This window comes from Cherax quadricarinatus, chromosome 30 (assembly GCF_038502225.1).
Source record: "Cherax quadricarinatus isolate ZL_2023a chromosome 30, ASM3850222v1, whole genome shotgun sequence".
NCBI lineage: Eukaryota > Metazoa > Arthropoda > Malacostraca > Decapoda > Parastacidae > Cherax > Cherax quadricarinatus.
In genome coordinates this window covers 34130542-34152746 of record NC_091321.1, presented here as the reverse complement: position 1 = coordinate 34152746, position 22205 = coordinate 34130542, and the positions used below count along the sequence as shown (strand labels likewise).

Sequence of the window (22205 nt, the reverse complement as noted above, 5' to 3'; positions counted from 1 at the left end):
GTAGAGCTGGGAACACGGTAGGGAGAGACTACAGTAGAGAGAGCCGCCACCCACAGAGGCCCACAAGGGACCACAGGACAGAACAGAACAGACGGGAAGCACCCCACACCACACCCGTGCTCAGACTTGCCAGTAGGTCACTAACAAAGTTTTTTCTGGGGAGGGCTAATTATCATAATGATACTAAGTATTAGATCAAAGGCCATGAATAATCTGACACTTTCCTTTGTGAACTCAAATTATTCATTACACTGATCATAAAGTGACAAACTGCCAAGTTTAGCACACATAGCATCTTTGAAGATTCTAAAATAATAAGAGTGAACTAGTAATGCCATAATCTCCAAAATTTAATATTTAATTACAAGATGAATGTCAACATGAGGTCTGGTATAGTGAGACTAAGATGACATTACTAGTACAGTACTCTTCAATATGGCATAAATGAAATAGAAGAAAATGTCAAAACTCCTTATAACAACAATAACAACAATCTTTACTAAAATTTTATTCTAAAAACCACTTATTATTTTTAAGAATATTACAAATGTTATAAGGAGAAATCACTGAAGTATAGAAAGACAATGAATGCTAACAAGAGCTTCTGAAAAACTGTTTATTGAAGCTAGATCTCTTAGTATATGGAGTACAAGCTCTTGTTTTCACTCAGACACAACAAAGAAAGCACCTCTTTAGTGGACCCTCATTAAATCAAATACTGAAAACCCTTGGAAAATAATTTATGAATAATTGAGGTCAAATAATTACTTAATGGTTTTTAATGGTGCCATAGTTGTCCTTAAACACTCAAGTATCATACCAAAAGACAAATACTAATGATTTTGGGAGCCCATGCAATAATGAGGAGCTTTCCGAGTCAAATAGCGATTCACACTCACCCCTTGTGGTTGCTGGCCAGCTGGTAGATCTCCAGAGAAGCCTTCTGGAGGGAAACTGCTCGAGTCTCCCTCATCCCAAGGGAGATCTCCCTAGAAGAAACAAAATCATTCATTAATTATAAAGAAATACACCCAAAGATCAATGTATTCACTTTCTTATTTATATTTTATCTAAACAAAAAGTTTAATGTCAACACTTACACAACTTATAAAATAAATACAGAGAAATATTTTTTGGGTAGCACATGCTTGATCATCCAGCAAGCACGAGTTAGATCTGGGTGACTGTGACAAGGAGTTTTTGGTATTTGAAGTGTAACTGGAGTGTAAGCAAGTTTACATTCATAAAGGTACAGTCAGTTCTCATAAATCTATTCTAAATAGAATAGTGATTTTTTTGGTAAATGATACATAAAAAGTTCATCCAAAATTAATTAAAGCATACAACAAAGGTCTGCCATGTGGTATTCCATTTCAGGTGTACTTTTCAAATGAATTTACAGTAACAATTTATTATTATTTAGAGAAGCTTTAAAGGAGCTGAGAGTATTAAAAAAAAAAAAGTTGTTGGGCCTTAGTTCTGCAGGTGGAAGTACTGTACATGCATCTTGAAAGGTGAATGAAGTGGAATAATGCTGACTAGTAAATAGCCAAAGGCAAGTTGCAGAACAGGCTTTAATAGGAACACTTTTCCTCTCTGTCAAGATTGATAATGCTCTACACTGAGCAGAAAAAATCTGTCACAGTACAAGGTTGTTCTGCATCTTGTGTATTTGTGATGTCTACATACTTTTAACAAGACAGTTACTCAATATGATAGGTAGCTTTTGAACATGAAAAGTTTTTACTGTGTAGTTCATTCAGCACTCTTGGCAATAAAAAGTAAATACAACATTAAAGGACACAAAGAAAATGAACAAAAAAATAAATACTATTAGTATGAATAAAACAAATACTATCACACTGTTAGAACAACCAGCACTGGTTAAAAGTTCCACAAAACTGTCCAAAGACTTAATTAGAACTTCCAACATCCTTACAGGCACCCCAACAGAGTACAGTACGTAGTCCCCTGGGACCCATGGGGGATACGTTCCAAGACCTACCATGGATACCTGAAACTGTGGATAGTAGCGAACCCTACGCAAGTCATTTTACCATTTACATACATACAGTAGACTGTTATCTTACACGGATTTATTTACCATGCTTTAGTTATTGCACTGTTGAAAAACTGCAGCACAATTTCATACAACACTTCATAAAATTAACTTTACACGGTTCAGTTTGTGGGCACTGAAAAAATTTCCCCAGCTCAAGCTGCCACCATGTTGTGGGTTAGACCACTGTGTCAGTAGGGGAGACCTACCGCCATCCCCTGCCACCCCCATCTTAGCCTTCGTGAATACCTGTCTACCTACCTGGAGGGTATTCTGGGGATCAACGCCCCCGCAGCCCGGTACACTACCAGGTCTCCCAATGAATCAGGGCCTTATCAACCATGCTGTTACTGTTGACTGCATGCAACCCAAGTATGAACTACAGCCCGGCTGATCTGGCACCAACTAAGTATCTGTCCAGCTCCCTCTTGAAAGCAACCAGGGGTCTATTGGTAATTCCCTGTATGCACGATGAGAGGCTGTTGAACAGTTTTGGGCCCTGGACACTGTGTTTTCTCTTAGTATACCAATGGTGCCCCTACTTTTCATTGGGGGTATTTTGCACTGCCTGCCCAGTCTTTTACTTTCATAGGGAGTGATTCCTGTGTGCAGATTTGGGACCATTCTTTCTAGGATTTCCAAGTGTAGATTATGATACATCTCTCTCGCCTGCATTCCAACAAGTGCAAGTCAAGTGCTTCCAAGCGTTAGAACAGGGAGGGACAGCTATATACTACTCAAATCAACTCGAATGTATCAATAAATCTTGCACAAGGGACGAACATGGAGAATATATCAGTCAAATTTAAATCAAAAGACCTGCAAAAACCCCTCACAGTTATAAACATCTACAGAATACCACAGTCAAACATTTATCACTTTAGTGAAAAACTAGGAAACATGATTACTGATGCACACATGAATAAAGACCACCTACTACTAACAGGAGATTTCAACATAAACATACTACACGACCAGGACCCACAAGTAACCGAATTCACAAACGCAAGGAGTAACTGCCTGTTGCTACCAGCAATATTTAAACCTACAATAATCTCCGAGACAAGCATCTCCTTCATAGACCACATCTGGACAAACACCATATCCCCTTTAAAATCAGGCATAATCACAGACAACACTAGACCACTACCCAACCTTTCTCATAACTAATCTGGGCAAACTGCCACAAGACATTACTAAAGTAACCTTCAGACTACATAACGAGACATCAGCTAACAACTTTATAGCAGCTATGAATAACATCGATTGGCAAAATGAGCTCGAAACATATACAGATATGAATGAATGTATAAATAATTTTCTAAAAAGCCTAATGCCTCTATAACAGACATTGCCCCAGAAAAACTAAACAGATCACAGCAGAGAGACTGAATAATCCCTGGCTAACACCAAGCATCCTCAAATCCATTAACACAAAGCACAAATTGAAAAACAGTATAGAATGGGTCAAATAACTAGAGAACAGTCGAAAATATACTCGTCAGAACTTACCAGCCTGATAAGAAGGTCAAAAAAATTGTAATATGAAAATAGATTACATAACATCAAAGGTGATATGAAAAAAACCTGGAAAACTTTATCTGAAATTATTGGAACTAAAAAGTTATCCAAAAACAAAACAATCAAACTAACAAAATCAAATGAACCCCTACTCACTCCAACCGAAACAGCAAACAGACTTAATGTTTTTTTCTCCACCACAGGAAAAAATCTAGCAAACAAAATCCCAAGCACAAACACCCGTCCATCAGACTACCTCATAGGTACCTACCCAAATACGCTATTCCTAGCTCCAAACAACCCCAATCAAGTTACGCTCATCATAAACACCCTTAACCCTTTCAGGGACTGTCCCGTAGATTTACGGCTTTACGTTCAGGGTCCAAACCGTAGATCTACGCCATGACCTCAGCTCACTCTGATAAACTATGAGTGGTAAATTTGGGCCTAGATATGAGAGAATACATCTATGTGGTATGTGTGCACCACATAAAACAAATCCTGCAGCACACTGTGTATGAGAGAGAAAAAACAGACCATGATTTTCGATTAAAACAGCGACTTTGCAGTGTTTTTTCGTATGTTTTTTTATAGTTGTATTTGCGATTTCTTGGTCTCATTTAATAGAATGGAAGATATATTACAGAAAGAGATGATTTTGATTGGTTTTAGCACTGGAAATGGCTTGAAACTGAGCTCAAAGTAGTGGAAATGTTAAATTTTTGCCGATGTTCAAGAGTAAACAAACGACCGCACACATCTAGTCCAAACCAGCTGGTGGGTCTAACATACATTCACAAATGTGGTGATGATATTTACACAATTATTACAATATTGCATAACAGTAAATCTTCTGTTTTTTGGTGTGAATAAAAATTAATTATGTAAATAAAAAAATCAAAATGGAATTTATTTGTAAAGCCTGAAAATGTAACTAATGAACAGAGGAAATGTTAGTTTAGTGCCAGGAATACCTACATTGTTTATTCTAGACCCTATTTTGAAATTGGAATATTTTGAACTGTGTTAAATTGGCCAAATTACCAATTTCTGATCACTTTATTTTGTAGTTGAAACAGTTGACTTCGCGATTTCTTGTGCTCAATCGATAGAAGTAATACTAGTGAAATAGCTAAGAATTTGGTTGACTGGAATAATGTAATTGGCCTAAAATGGGAGTCAAATTCGGCAAAATCTCCAATTCGTAAATATCGCTGACACATCAAAATTCGTGAGCACGATTTCGTCAAATTTCCATCAAATTTCGTACTTTTTTTTTTATTACCTTCACAAAAAGATTCTCTACCATTTCGTAAGAAAAAAATTATTTTTTTTTTTTAAATTTTTGGCCTTGGACCCTGAAAGGGTTAAAAACAAGGCAGGAGACATAAACAACTTGCCTGCTTTTATGTACAAAAAACCTTCTAAAGTATTGTCACCAATTATTGCAATGCTCTTTAACAAATCCATTGAATCATCTACCTTCCCAACAATCCTCAAAATAGCGAGGGTCACTCCAATCCATAAAGGAGGTGACCAAGCTGACTTGAATAACTATAGACCAATATCTAACTTACCACTGCTCTCTAAAATCTTTTGAAAAATTAATTCATAGACGGATCTATTCCTACCTCGTTTCACACAACATATTAAACCCTTGTCAGTTTGGATTCAGGAATAATAAAAGCACAAAGGATGCTATCATACACATGCTAGAACTAATATATACCGCACTTGAAAAGAAAAGTCCCGCTTGGCATTTTCATTGATTTACGTAAAGTTTTCAACACAGTCGACCATGAACTGCTGTACTCCAAATTAATAAACTATGGTATCAGAGGCCACTCCCTCAACTACCTAAAATCATACCTTAGTAACAGAACTCAATATGTGTATGCAAATGATGCAAACTCTTCCACCCAACCAATCACAGTAGGAGTCCCACAAGGAAGCGTCCTTGGACCACTCCTCTGTCTCATCTACATCAATGATCTACCGAATGCATCACAGCTACTCAAACCCATATTATTTGCAGATGACACTACATATGTCTTTTCCCACCCAAACACAGTCATACTAGCAAACACAGTCAATGTTGAATTACAGAAAATATCTGCCTGGATGATGACTAACATACTTACCCTGAACACTGATAAAACCTACTTCATTCAGTTTGGAAACAAAGCTGCAAATGATCCAATTAACATAATGCTAAATGGATCATCAGTCACAAGACTCACGGAGGGAAAACTCCTAGGTATCCACCTTAACAGTAGCCTTAAGTTCCAGACACACAAACAACAAATCACCAAGAAAATCTCCAAGACTGTAGGCATACTATCAAAGATAAGGTACTACGTTCCACAATCAGCTCTCCTGGCACTGTACCATTCACTTGTATACCCTTATCTTGCATATGGAATTTGTGCATGGGGATCAACAACATCCAATCACCTAAAACCCCTAATAACCCAACAAAAGGCAGCAGTAAGGATGATGATAAATTCCCACTCCCGTCAACATACTCCTCCAACTTTCAAGTCTGAATCTGCTCACCATTAAGAACATCCATACTTATTCATGTGCATACTACATGCACAGAACTATACACGCAAATATAAACCCTCCACTCAAACTTCTCCTCACCAACCTAAACAGGACACATGACCAGAACATAAGACACAGATCTCTTTTTGATATACCTCGTGTCCATATCACACTGTGTAAAAACTATGCACATAAAGGGCCCCAAAATATGGAATTCATTACCAGAAGATATTAAAGTAACCCAGTCTGAAAATCAATTACAGACACTTCTCAAAAGCCACTTAATCACCCTAGACTAAATGCTAAATACTCAGTACACACTTACTCACCTATGTACTCCTACATCATAACTTAAACAATCACTTTGAACCTTTTATCCATTGTTGACAGGAATATAACTGAATCATTGTTTTCACAAAGAGCATTTTCAAATGTAAATATATCTTTGTATTATACAAATTTTGATTCATTTATAATTAATATTCTACTATACAACTATGAAATAATTACTATCCTACTGTACAACTATGATATACTCCTTAGTGTTAAGTAGACTGTAAGCCAATAATGTTAAGCTGGCCCATAATGCCTAGGCATAATAGAGGCTCTCTTTGTAAATACAAAATCTCAATGTACTGTTTTCAAAGACAAAATAAATAAATAAATAAATAAATTTGTCATGTTCAGCATCTCCATGCAGATGAGTGACTCTGACATACAGGCCAACCCCCCCTTGTTGCCTGTTCTTTCTGTCACATCTAAAAAGGTTGTACCCATTTATCCATACTTTGTTGTCAAAGTGATCTTTTGTGTGGGTCTCTGAAGGCTGCAAACATCGCATTTGACTCCTCTAGAAGTCTACTCGTAAAAGGTATTTTGTTGTTGGTGGATGGCTTAATTAAGGCCTTGTATATTAGCAAATATAAACGAGGTTGTATTGAGCATTTGTTGGGGGGATTTTGTTGTTGGCATCAGTAGTTGTGGTTCTGGAGTGCCATGGGGGGGGGGGGCAGCAGCACTGCCTGTGCCTCCAGTCCAACAAAGTTCTAAAGTGGACTATTTTTTTTATTTCCTTCCATTTTCTTTTTTAATTTCCTGCCACTAAAAAATCACTTGGAGTTGGGTTGTAACTACTATTGTTTGTCTTGTGAGATCTGTACCTCTTGGTCCATTTTAGATAGTACAGAAGGCAGCTGGTGTTGTAGCACTGTTTTTGGAGGACCGAAATGTGGTACATTTCTTTGTGAAAGAATTTACAGGAGGGAGAATGGCACACTCCTCTAGACAGGTCACGACATGTTTTGGGATGCTCAAAGTTGCATGTCCCATTCGTTTATCCTGATATTCCATGCTTACTGATGCCCCAAACATAGAATTTGCACAATTTCACTTTAGGTTGGGTAAAATTTTTGGAAGGTGTGCTCAATTTGTGCAGTTTCTACTTCCATTGTCTTAGGAGCTAGCTGTGCTTGTGACTTGAGTTTTGACCTTTTAACCCTTTCAGGGTCGCCAGGCCCTCTCCGAGACTTGTTCTCGGAGTCGCCCAAATTAAAAAAAAAAAAAAAAATTCTTATGAAAAGATAATCTTTTCCTGATCATAATGACACCAAAAGTATGAAATTTGATGGAAAACTTAGGGAATTATGCTCTCACGAAGTTAGCGGTCTCAACGATGTTTACGCAATGGCGATTTTGCCCATTTTGAGCTCTATTTTCGGCCAATTCCAGTGTACTAGTCGACAAAAATCATAACTATTTGGCTAGAACTCCATTTTTTCTATCGAATGAGTACAAGAAACCACCCATATACCGATTTCAACTATACAATAAAGTGGTCAGAATTTAGCAATTTTGCCAATTTCACACAAACTTCAAAAAATGCCAATTGCCGAATAGGGTCCAGAATAAACAAGAAAGACATTCCTGGCACTAAAATAACAAGTTCTCTGCTCATCAGTCACATCCCCAGGCCCCTCTTATATTTCTTTGGCTTTCCACTTTGAATTTATATTCTTACAAAAAATAGAAGATTTACTGTTATGCAGACTACTGCATTAGTGTAGAAATGGTATAAATAATATCGGCGCACTTGTGAAGGAATATTAGACTCACCAGTTGATGTGTATTGGACGCTTGGCATGCTTTGTTTACTTTTGAACTTTGGTAAAAATCTAACATTTCTGCTACTTTCAGCTCAATTTCAAGGTACTTTTCATTGTAAAACCAGTCAAAATCATCTCAATTTCTGTAATATGTCTTCCATTCTATAAAATGAGACCAGGAAAACTAGAATACAACCATAAATACCATACGAAAATGCAGTGCAAAGTCGTTGTTTTAATCCAAAAACATGAACAAAGTTTTTATTTTTCTCATTGTGCACTGTGTGCTGCAGGATTTTTTTTTATACTGTGCACACTGACCACAAAGACCTATTCTTTCATATGTAGGCCTACCAGCTTTCTCTCGCTAGATTTGAAAGCACTAGAATTTATGCGTACTAGTATGGCACCAACTCTGGCGTGCAAGCCGTACTAGTACGGCACCAACACTGAAAGGGTTAAAGGGTCAGTCACATATGTACGTGTACGTCTTAACAGCCAGTGTTGGTCACATATACCCAAAACTCTAGCGCCTATAAATCTGGTGGAAAAAAACTAGTACGCCTACATATGAAAGAATGGGTCTACATGATCAGTGTGCGCAGTATAAAAAATCCTGCAGCACGCAGTGCACGAGAAAAAAAAAATCCCGACTGTTGTTGGTTGTAAACAGCAACTTTGCATGCCATCGGTATCCGATACATTTTAACGTAAAATTTTTGCTTTGGTTCCCGTTAAAAAAAAAAACCAGTATACGATTCGTCAGAGACGTGTCCACGTGCGTGCCAGTGTGCTCGCATCTAAGGATACATTCGGTACTTTCCATATTATCACAGTGTTTTTGGTGCTTATTTCTGTAAAATAAGTTACCATGGGCCCCAAGAAAGCTTCTAGTGCCAACCCTTCGAGAAAAAGGGTGCTAATGACTATTGAAACAAAGAAAGAGATAATTGCAAAGTACAAAAGTGAAGTGCATGTGTCGGAGCTGGCCAGGTTGTATACAAAACCCCAATCAACCATCTCTACTATAGTGACCAGGAAATCGGCAATCAAGGAAGCTGTTGTTGCAAAAGGTGCAACTGTGATTACAAAACAGCGACCGCAAGTGTTAGAAGATGTTGAGAGACTGTTATTGGTGTGGATAAATGAAAAACAGATAGCAGGAGATAGCATCTCTCAAGCGACCATTTGTGAAAAGGCTAGGCAGTTGCATGACGATTTGGTAAGGAAATTGCCTGCAACTAGTGGTGATGCGAGTGAATTTAAGGCCAGCAACAGTTGGTTTGAAAGATTTAAGAATCGTAGTGGCATACATAGTGTGATTAGGCATGGTGAGGCTGCCAGTGACTCTCAAGCTGGTCCTAGTGGCATTAAAAGAAGGGAAGTAACCCCGGAAAAGGACTTGCTACCTCAAGTCCTACTGGAAGGGGATTCCCCTTCTAAACAATAAGTTCGACACTCTCCCCTCCTCCCATCCCATCAATCATCACCAGATCTTCATTAAAGGTAAGTGTCATGTATTTTATTATTAGTAGAGTACTACAAACAGTTTGTGTGCATTAACCCCTTGACTGTTGCAACCCCCAATCTTGAGGTGTCTCCTGGTGTCGCAAAATTTCAAAAAAAAAAAAAATTATTTTTCTTATGAATGATAAGAGAATCTTTTCCCAATTGTAATAGCACCAAAAACACGAAATTTGATGGAAAACTGACGGAATTACGCTCTCGCGAAGTTAGTGATCTAGGCGATATTTACAAATTGGCGATTTCGCCCACTTTGAGCGCTATTTTCAGCTAATTCCATTGTTCCAGTCGACCAAACTCATAGCTATTTCTTCAGAACTCCGTTGTTTCTATCGATTGAGTACAAGAAACTGCCCATTTACCAATTTCAACTACCCAATAATGTAGTTAGAAATTTGCAATTTGGCGAATTTCACGAAAATTAAAAAATAAGACAATTTCAAAATAAGGTCCAGAATGAACAATGCAGACATTCCTGGCTCTAAAATAACATTTTCTTTGTTTATCAATCATGTCTCCAGGCCCCTCTGATATTATTCTTGCTTTCTATTTTGAATTTTTATTCAAACAAAAAATAGAAGATTTACTATTATGCAGACTACTCCAATACTGTAATAATTGTATAAATAACATCAACCCATTCATGACTGCATATTAGAATGGCTAGTTGGACATTTATTGGACAATGATGTCATTTGTTTAATTTTGAACATCGGCAAAAATCAAACATTTCCCCTAATTTGAGCTCCATTTCCAGGTTCTTTTTATAGTAAAATCAATCAAAATCATCTCTTTTTCTATATGTTTTCCATTCTATCATTATGCACTGCGTGCTCCAGGATTTTTTTTATGTGGTGCACACTAACCACACAGACCCATTCTCTCACATGTAGGCCTACCAGCTTTCTCCTTGATTTGAAGCCGCTAGAATTTATGAGCATATATACGTCAAACGCGTTACCTCGTAAGACGTATATATACGGCCGTGACAGTCAAAGGGTTAAACTTAATATTTCATGTGGTTAAATTTTTTTTTTCATACTTTTGGGTGTCTTGCGTGGATTAATTTGATTTCCATTATTTCTTATGGGGAAAATTGATTCGCTTTTCGATAATTTTGGTTTACGGTGAGCTCTCAGGAACTGTGAGGGAAAAGTTCAATAGATAGGAGTAGCGAGGGAGTATATATTAACAATAGTTTCATTGCCGGCTACTTGTTAAGGTAGGGTAAGTCAAGCTCCCGCTATTCCCGCCTTTTTCTCCCCCTCCCCGAAAGTGATAGTTTGACTGCCGGCTGCTTGTTAAGGTAGGGTCAGTCTAGCTCCCGCTATCCCTTCCCCTATTTCTCCCCCCCCCCCGAAAGGTGACGTGTGGGGCTCTGGTCAAACAGTAAATCACTCGACTCACAGCTCCCAACACTACTCTTGGATGACAGAGAGGGTCACCTGTCAATCAACGAGAAGAACGAATGGAGATGGACTAACGTCCTGAGACGTCCCCTTTTTGGATTTAATTACCTGTGCACCTGTATGAAATTGCAGGACGTAACCCCACATCATTGCAGCGGTAAAGAACCTGCTTTCCTGTCATCGGGATATAATACTCACGGCTATACTGTGAAGAACTAGCCAGTGGGTCGTAACCAACACCTGCGACCCCCCCCCCATCATCAGCAACGGCTACGATTTCAACAACACAGTGTCACCAACACCAGACACCCCTATATATATTAGCGTTGAATTTAGTTATTTATATTTTTCATTTTTCATATTCTTTAATGTAGGATTAATATTTCATATTTAAGTGTTTTATATTTTATATATAATAAAGTGTTTATGTTTGTCTGTTATTATTTCTTTTTCTATTCTTTAATTTTCCTGAGGAGGAGCCAGCCTGAGTAATACTGACTGAAGTTGTTACAGGGCTGAGTAAGCCTTCACAAGTGGCGACCTTGCCAGGATCAACTCGACTGAATCAAGATTCAACTCCATCTCGAATCTACCATTGGAACTTCAACGCTGCATACCACAGACGGTTACCACCAGCCATGAGTAATCATTCTCTATGGTAGGACTACGGTACAGGTATTTAAAAGATTTGGTGATTGTTATAGTCTCAATTTATTGTAAGTCAAGTCAGGCAGGATATAATATTTAATTCTGCCACCTTTTGGAGCTTGAAACACTTTGGAGGATTAGACTCTAGGGACCCGAGATTTTCCAGTGACAATTTGTTTCATTGAGCTCTATTATATCAAGGGAACTGTCGTAGGACACTCTTGATTTGTTGGTGAGAAGATTAGATGGTCAAGTGACCCCATTCTACTTACTGTTTGCTCGGAGCCGGCACAGAACCCTTCGTTTTCATTAATACATATTGTTTAATTGAAGTAGGGATCGAGCCCTCTGATTTATTTACAGTTTGAGCGGAGCAGGAATTGAACCCTCCGTTTTCTTTAATACCCATTTCATTTCCCCTGATTAAGTTATTCTTGCAAGCATGGAGGAATACCAGTTTTGGATGAACGCTGGAAGCAAGTTAGGAATAACAGGGAAAAATTTAGAATCTTTCATTAGTGCTAAGATCCAGTTAAGACTTGAAAGAGAGAGAATTGAGAGAGAAGAAAGACAGCTAGAAAGGGAAAGAGAAGAGAATAAGGAGAGAGGAGAGAGAATCGAAAGAGAAGAGAAAAAGGAGAGAGAATCGAAAGAGAAGAGAAAAAGGAGAGAGAGAGAATTGAGAGAGAAATCCGAGAAAGACAGAACGAGAGCGAGAAGACCAAAAAGAGCGTGATAGACTTGATCGTGAGGAAAGAGCTAGGGAACGTGAGGAACAGGCTAAGATACGTGAGGAACAAACTAAGATATGTGAGGAACAAGTTAAATTAAGAGAACTTGAGGAAAGAGCAAAGGATAGAGAACATGAGTTAATAGAGAGAGAAAAGGATCGCGAGCTCGAAAAATCTCTCCTTGAATTAGAGAATAAAAAGTTGAACTTTTACACAACAACAACTAGAGGAAGGAGTAATTGAACATCATGCAGCTAGTGCACATATTCCAACACCTAATTTACCTCCCTTCACAGAAGGTGAAGACATTACTTCATACATTATCAAGTTTGAAAATACCGCTACCCTCTGTGAATGGCCTGCTGACACCTGGGCTACTAGGTTGGGTATGTTATTTTCTGGTACTGCTTTGAATATCTATGCAACTTTGTTGCAGGATATCATATGTAATTATAACCTACTGAAGAAGGCAATCCTTAAAGCATATCAAAAAACCACAAATTCTTACAGGAAAGATTTCAGGTATGCCACCTTACAGCCTGGCCAGAACTTTCAGCAGTTACAGGTAACACTCTTTCGTTTGTTCGACTTTTGGATAGAGAGTTCAGGAATTGATCACAGTTATGAATCTCTTAGAGACTTCATGGTTGCTGACCAGTTCCTGACAGCTCTTCCCCATCAGATACGAACATTCATCAGAGAATGTAACCTGATTAAAGCTGAGGACGTTGCTGAGGCTGCTGACCTGTATGCTGATGCTCACAATTCCTATAAAGACCTAAAGGGATCGAACCCTAAGGGCAAGGGTTCATCAGACCTTAAGAAATCAAAGCCTCTAGTGGAAAGTAAAACGACTTCTTTTATTCCTGTTTGTCATTTGTGTGGTGTTAAGGGACATAAACGTCCAGATTGTCCTTCTAAAGGTCCATAAAGTTGGAAGTTGTTTTAAAGACTGTAATGACCAAGCACCCTTCTGTTCAGGAACAGTTAATGGACTTAATGTATCTACCATTTTACGAGACACTGGATGCACATGTATAGTCATTTCTGATAGGCTGTTCCCTAACCTTAAAGAAACTCATTCCTCTGCTATACTTTCAGACTACTTGGGCCGTACAGACACTTTTCCTACCATCCGTTGTTACATTAGGTCTAAATGGTTCACAGGTTGGTCTGAAGCCGTACTAGCTCCCATCACTTCTTGCTCCGTACTAATAGGTAATGTAAAAGGTGCCATTCTTCCTTCTGAGGTTGACCTTTCATCGCCAAAGATGGACATAGGTGTTTCAGATCCTCTTTCTGTAGAGTCAGAGAAGTCCCTCGAAAGTTCAGATGAGACAATGTCTCGTGAGATTCATGTGGGATTAAAAACCAGTGATGATACTCTCGAAAGCGAGGTAGTAGGATCACCGGTTCACTTGTTAGATGAAAGTGAAGATATCACCTCCGATACCATAAATGTCTTGACTAGGGCTCAGACCAAAGCCCAGGCTTCTCCTACAGTCCATCCTTTGATTTTCCCTGACTAAGCCTTTAGATATATCGAAGGACTCCTTTGTCAATTTACAACGTAATTGCCCTTCTCTTCAGAATTTCCATAATGCCGCTAAACAAAATCAAGTTATCCAAAGGAAAAACTTTTCATATAAATTTGAATATATAAAAGATATCTTGTACAAGTCAGTATTCAAATTAAATTCAGAAGAGATAGACTATTCCATCTTAGTTGTTCCAAGTCAATGCAGAGAGACTGTTCTTAAAATGGCTCATGACCTGCCAGTGGCCGGACATTTCTCGCATCATAAAACCTTAAATAAAATTAGGGAAACCTATTTTTGGCCAAAAATGTCCTCAGATGTAACTACCTATTGTAGATCGTGTAAAGTTTGCCAACTGTCATCCTCCCGAGGTACCAGGCGATTACCTATGGTCAAAATGCCTATCTTTACGGTACCGTTTGAAAGAGTAGCTATTGACGTCGTTGGTCCTTTATCTCCACTTTCATCTGGGGGACATAGATATATATTAACATTAGTTGATTATGCTTCGAGTTTCCCTGAAGCCATACCCTTAACCCTTTGAGGGTTTTCGTCGTACTAGTACGTCTTACGCGTAGGGGTTTTTGACGTACTAGTACGCATAAATTCTAGCGGCCTCAAATCTAGTGGGAGAAAGCTGGTAGGTCTTCATATGAAAGAATGGGTCTATGTGGTCAGTGTGCACAGTCTAAAAAAAATCCTGCAGCACACAGTGCATAATGAGAAAAAAAAAACTTTGACCATTTTTTTGGAATAAATCAGCGACTTTGCAGTGTATTTTCGTATGGTATTTATTGTTGTATTCTAGTTTTCTTGGTCTCATTTTATAGAATGGAACACATATTACAGAAATTGAGATGATTTTGGCTGGTTTTACAATGAAAGGTGCCTTGAAATTGAGCTCAAAGTAGCAGAAATGTTCGATTTTTACCAAACTTCAAAAGTAAACAAATCGTGCCAAGCGTGCAATACACGTCAACTGGTGAGTCTAATATTCTTTCACAAGTGCACCAATAATATTTATACCATTTTTTACACTAATGCAGTAGTCTGCATAACAGTAAACCTTATTTTTTTTTCTGAGAATAAAAATACAAAATGGAAAGCAAAAGAATATAAGAGGGACCTTGAGACGTGACTAATGACTAGAGGAAACGTCATTTTAGTGCCAGGAATGTCTTTCTTGTTTATTCTGGACCCTATTCGGAAATTGGCATCTTTTGAAATGTGTGTGAAATTGGCAAAATTACTAAATTCTGACCACTGTACTGGATAGTCGAATTTCATAAATGGGTGGTTTCTTGCACCCATTCGATAGAAAAAAATGGAGTTCTAGCGAAATATTCATGTTTTTTGTCGACTAGTACAGCGAAATTGGCCGAAAATGGGGCTCAAAGTGGGCAAAATCACTGATGCGTAAACATCGCCGAGACCGCTAACTTTGCGAGAGCATAATTCCGTAAGTTTTCTATCAAATTTCAAACTTTTGGTGTCTTTATGATCGGGAAAAGATTCTCTATCTTTTCATAAGATAAAATAATTTTTTTTTTTAAATTTGGCCGACCCTGAGAACGAGTTTCGGAGAGGGCCTGTCGACCCTCAAAGGGTTAACCCTTTCAGGGTCCAAGGCCCAAATCTGGAGTCACACACCAGTGTCCAAGAATTTTCAAAAAAAAATTTGTTATTTTTTCTTATGAAATCGTAGAGAATCTTTTTGTGAAGGTAATAAAACAAAAAGTACGAAATTTGGTGGAAAATTGACGAAATTATGCTCTAGCGAATTTTGATGTGTCAGCGATATTTATGAATCGGCGATTTTGCCGACTTTGACTCCCATTTTAGGCCAATTACATTATTCCAATCAACCAAATTCTTAGCTATTTCACTAGTATTACTTCTATTCTATTGATTGAGCACAAGAAATCGCCAAGTCAACTGTTTCAACTACAAAATAAAGTGATCGGAAATTGTTAATTTGGCCAATTTAACACAAAGTTTAAAATATTCCAATTTCAAAATAGGGTCCAGAATGAACAATGTAGGCATTCCTGGCACTAAACTAACATTTCCTCTGTTCATTAGTTATGTTTTGAGGCTTTACAAATAAATTTCATTTTGATTTTTTATTCACATAATGAATTTTTATTCACACCAAAAAATAGAAGATTTACTGTTATGCAATACTGTAATAATTGTATAAATATCATCACCATATTTGTGAATGTATATTAGACCCACCAGCTGACGTGTATTAGACGTGTGAGGTCGTTTGTTTACTCTTGAATATCGGCAAAAATTTAACATTTCTGCTACTTTGAGCTCAGTTTCAAGCCATTTCCAGTGCTAAAACCAATCAAAATCATCTCTATTTCTGTAATATGTCTTCCATTCTATCAAATGAGACCAAGAAATCGCAAATACAGCTATAAAAAACATACGAAAAAACACTGCAAAGTTGCTGTTTTAATCGAAAGATCATGATTTCATTTTTTTTCTCTCATACACAGTGTGCTGCAGGATCTGTTTTATGTGGTGCACACGCCACATAGATGTATTCTCTCATATCTAGGCCCAAATGTACCACTCACAGTTTATCAGAGTGAGCTGAGCTCATGGCGTAGATCTACGGTTTGGACCCTGAACGTAAAGCCGTAGATCTACGGGACGGACCCTGAAAGGGTTAAGGGAGCAAAGTTTCCTTAAAATGGACTTGAGAATCGAATGCTGGCGCTCAATCCTCCCATTACAGCTGGGACGATAGGGTGTGGTGAAGAGAGGCTTCACTCCCAGAAGTTGGTATAGATGTTGCATTAAGTCAGATGTGAATTGTGTCCCACGGTCAGACAAAATTTCTCTAGGGATGCCCACTCTGGAGAAGATGGACAAAAGGGTTTCAGCCACCTCTGTAGTAGTTATGGTCTTTAACCCTTTCAGGGTCCGTCCCGTAGATCTACGGCTTTACGTTCAGGGTCCAAACCGTAGATCTACGCCATGAGCTCAGCTCACTCTGATAAACTGTGAGTGGTACATTTGGGCCTAGATATGAGAGAATACATCTATGTGGTATGTGTGCACCACATAAAACAGATCCTGCAGCACACTGTGTATAATGAGAGAAAAAAAATGAAATCATGATTTTTCGATTAAAACAGCAACTTTGCAGTGTTTTTTCGTATGTTTTTTATAGTTGTATTTGCGATTTCTTGGTCTCATTTGATAGAATGGAAGACATATTACAGAAATAGAGATGATTTTGATTGGTTTTAGCATTGGAAATGGCTTGAAACTGAGCACAAAGTAGCGGAAATGTTAAATTTTTGCCGATATTCAAGAGTAAACAAACGACCTCACACGTCTAATACACATCAGCTGGTGGGTCTAATATACATTCACAAATATGGTGATGATATTTATACAATTATTACAGTATTGCATAACAGTAAATCTTCTATTTTTTGGTGTGAATAAAAATTCATTATGTGAATAAAAAATCAAAATGGAATTTATTTGTAAAGCCTCAAAACATAACTAATGAACAGAGGAAATGTTAGTTTAGTGCAAGGAATGCCTACATTGTTCATTCTGGACCCTATTTTGAAATTGGAATATTTTGAACTTTGTGTTAAATTGGCCAAATTAACAATTTCCGATCACTTAATTTTTTGTAGTTGAAACAGTTGACTTGGCGATTTCTTGTGCTCAATCGATAGAATAGAAGTAATACTAGTGAAATAGCTAAGAATTTGGTTGATTGGAATAATGTAAATGGCCTAAAATGGGAGTCAAAGTCGGCAAAATCGCCGATTCGTAAATATCGCTGACACATCAAAATTCGCGAGAGCATAATTTCGTCAATTTTCCACCAAATTTCGTACTTTTTGTTTTATTACCTTCACAAAAAGATTCTCTACGATTTCATAAGAAAAAATAACAAATTTTTTTTTGGAAAATTCTTGGACACTGGTGCGTGACTCCAGATTTGGGCCTTGGACCCTGAAAGGGTTAAGAAATATTACCGAAGAAATTCGGTTAACTGCCTTAATAACTTTGACTTAGTTTTTCCACACGAACTTGATACGACAACTGAAGAATGTAAGGTGTGCGTAATTGACACCTCTAACTTAGACTATCATGAAGAACTACATGACTTGGTGACTCTTGACCACTCGGATGCTACCAACATTAATATTAATGAATCTTTGGATGACCATAAGAGACATGAACTACTTCAATGTGTGAGTAACTTTTCAGACATCTTTACTGATATTCCAGGTGTTACCTCCACGGTAGTCCATAAGATTGACTTAGTTACTGACAATCCTGTCAAACGGAAATTATACCCAGTTACAGTTCACATTAGGGATGCATTTGGCCGAGAGGTAGACAAATTATTAAAACTAAAGATCCTTGAACCTTTAGTATCTGCATATTGCGCACCAGTAGTCATGGTTGAGCAGGAGGATAATTCATATAGACTTGCTATTGACTTCAGAGGCCTTAATGCTATAACTCGGTGGGATGCTGAGCCTATGCCCTTAATAGATAGCGATCTACACAAATTTTATGACGCTTCCTTCTTTTCAGAGATTGATATTGCGCAGGCATATCATCAAGTAATGTTAGATCCTTCTTCTATTGTGTTGAATACAACAGTACCATATGGTACAATGAACCATATGGTATTATTGTACTGTATGGTACAATGTACCATATGGTACCATTGCATCATGTGGTACCATAAGGTACCATTGCACCACATGGTACCATTGTATATGGTACCATTGTACCAAATGGTGCCATTGTACCATATGGTGCCATTGTATATGGTATCATTGTATCATGTGCCATTGTATCATATGGTACCATTGTATCAGGGTGGCCCGGTGGCCTGGTGGCTAAAGCTCCCGCTTCACACACGGAGGGCCTGGGTTCGATTCCCGGCGGGTGGAAACATTTCGACACGTTTCCTTACACCTATTGTCCTGTTCACCTAGCAGCAAATAGGTACCTGGGTGTTAGTCGACTGGTGTGGGTCGCATCCTGGGGGACAAGATTAAGGACCCCAATGGAAATAAGTTAGACAGTCCTCGATGACGCACTGACTTTCTTGGGTTATCCTGGGTGGCTAACCCTCCGGGGTTAAAAATCCGAACGAAATCTTATCTTATCTTATCTTACCATATGGTACAATTGCACCCTATGACACCATTGTATCATATAGTACTACAGTGGAACCTCGCCTAACGAACGCATCGCATAACGTTAAATCTGCCTAGCGATACATTTTAACGCAAAAATTTTGCCTCGGCTAGCGCTAAAAAAAATCGCTTAACGCGGTTCGTTCGAGACATCCACGTGCGTCCTGAGCCCACCTCACTTGTTCTTTGGGTGCCAGTGTTTACAAGCCAGCCACCGCGGTCATTTCCAAGCATACAATCGGAACATTTCATATTATCACAGCCTTTTTAGCAATTGCACCTGCAAAATAAGTCACCATGGGCCCCAAGAAAGCTTCTAGTGCCAACCCTACAGCAAAAAGAGTGAGAATTACTATGAATATGAAGAAAGAGATCACTGCTAAGTATGAAAGTGGAGGGCGTGTCTCCGAGCTGGCTAGGTTGCACACAAAACCCCAATCAACCATTGCTACTATTGTGGGCAACAAAACAGCAATCAAGGAAGCTGTTCTTGTCAAAGGTGCAACTTTGTTTTCGAAACAGAGATCGCAAGTGATAGAAGATGATGAGAGACTGTTATTGGTGTGGATAAACGAAAAACAGATAGCAGGAGATAGATCTCTCAAGCGATCATATGTGAAAAGGCTAGGAAGTTGCATGACGATTTAATTAGAAAAATGCCTGCAACTAGTGATGATGCGAGTGAATTTAAGGCCAGCAAAGGTTGGTTTGAGAGATTTAAGAATCGTAGTGGCATACATAGTGTGATAAGGCATGGTGAGGCTGCCAGTTTGGACCACAAAGCGGCTGAAAAATATGTGCAGGAATTCAAGGTGTACATAGACAGTGAAGGACTGAAACCTGAACAAGTGTTTAATTGTGACGAAACAGGCCTGTTTTGGAAGAAAATGCCAAACAGGACGTACATTACTCAGGAGGAAAAGGCACTCCCAGGACATAAGCCTATGAAAGACAGGCTTACTCTGTTGATGTGTGCCAATGCTAGTGGTGATTGCAAAGTGAAGCCTTTATTGGTGTATCACTCAAACTCAGAGTGCTCAGGAAAAACAATGTCCTCAAGGCTAATTTGTGTGTGCTGTGGAGGGCAAAAAGTAAGGCATGGGTCACTAGGGACTTTTTCTATGACTGGTTACACCAAGCATTTGCCCCCACTGAAAAATTACCTAATTGAAAAGAAATTACACCTTAAGTGCCTCCTGGTATTAGACAATGCTCCTGGTCATCCTTCAGACGTGGCAGAGCGACTTTCTGCAGAAATGAGCTTCATTAAGGTCAAGTTTTTGCCTCCCAATACCACTCCTCTCCTGCAGCCCATGGACCAGCAGGTCATTTCCAACTTCAAGAAACTGTACACAAAAGCTATGTTTCAAAAGTGCTTTGTAGTGACCTCAGAAACTCAATTGACTCTAAGAGAGTTTTGGAGAGATCACTTTAGCATCCTCAATTATGTAAACATTATAGGTAAGGCTTGGGAGGAAGTGACTAAGAGGACCTTGAACTCTGCTTGGAAGAAACTGTGGCCAGAATGTGTAGACAAAAGGGATTTTGAAGGGTTTGAGGCTAACCCTGGGAATCCTATGCCAGTTGAGGAATCCATTGTGGCATTGGGGAAGTCCTTGGGGTTGGAGGTTAGTGGGGAGGATGTGGAAGAGTTGGTGGAGGAGGACAATGAATAACTAACCACTGATGAGCTGCTAGATCATCTTCAACAGCAAGAGGCCACACCTGAGGAAACTGCTTCGGAGGAGGGGATAGAGAAATTGAGGAAGTTGCCTACTTCAAAGATTAAGGAAATGTGTGCAATGTGGCTTAATGTGCAAACCTTTTTTGATGAAAATCACCCTCACACAGCTATTGCAAGCCGTGTTGGGAACCTGTACACTGACAATGTTGTAAAACACTTTAGGAATGTCATAAAGGAACGGGAGGTACAGGCCTCTTTGGACAGATATGTTGTACGACAGAGGTCCAGTGACTCTCAAGCTGGTCCTAGTGGCATTAAAAGAAGAAGGAAAGTAACCCCAGAAAAGGACTTGCCACCTCAAGTCCTAATGGAAGGGGGTTCCCCTTCTAAACACTAACACCATCAACACTCTCCCGTCCTCCCATCCCATCAATCACCAGATCTTCAATAAAGGTAAGTGTCATGTAACTGTGCATGTCTTCTTCAGTTTGTGTGTAATATTTCATGTGGTAAAAAATTTTTTTTATTCATACTTTGGGGTGTCTTGCACGGATTAATTTGATTTCTATTATTTCTTATGGGGAAAATTAATTCGCCTAACGATAATTTTGCCTAACATTGAGCTCTCAGGAATGGATTAATAGCGTTAGGCGATGGTCCACTGTATATGGTACTATTGTATTCAATACAATAACCACACTAATATTTTCACCATTTTGTTTACAATAAACTTTACAAACAAGTTTTGTAAGCAACATGATAAACAAATTAGTGCAGTTATTGTGTTGAATACAATGAGTGTACACTTATACAATATACATTATACTGGTCTCACAGGCCACAAATGTTATTAGAAAAAGAAAAAAATATAAAAAACATAAAATAAAAAAATGGGATTTTGCGGAAGTCACTGATGTTGCCGCCACCCGGCCATTTTGGGTCAACTTCCCACCGCTGTATCTCGGTAAGTACTGATCAGAAATTTATTTTTTTGTCTTATTACCTTCACAAAATTTCTTGGACACTGGAGCACCACTTCAGATTTTGGCCTTGCACCCTGAAGGGGTTAAATACCTTGTACTGCCAAATAACCTCTAATATAACTACCAGTGCATTATTGAATCCAAATAACTGTTCTTAAAATTTAATACTTGAATTAACCCTTTGAGGGTTTTCGTCGTACTAGTACGTCTTACGCGTAGGGGTTTTTGACGTACTAGTACTCAAATTCTAGCGGCCTCAAA

At 38.6% G+C, this 22205-nt stretch overlaps 1 protein-coding gene across 9 annotated transcripts in view; it reads right to left on the bottom strand.

Annotated features, from left to right (window-relative positions):
- Positions 1-22205, bottom strand: part of LOC128692563 (protein tramtrack, alpha isoform) — a 397508-nt gene that overhangs the window by 241529 nt on the left and 133774 nt on the right. For all 9 annotated transcript variants that reach the window (XM_053781707.2, XM_070090087.1, XM_053781711.2 and 6 more), the window contains exon 4: positions 900-989. In XM_053781707.2, the coding sequence (XP_053637682.2) occupies positions 900-989 (90 nt within the window). The remainder of the gene's footprint in view (positions 1-899; positions 990-22205) is intronic.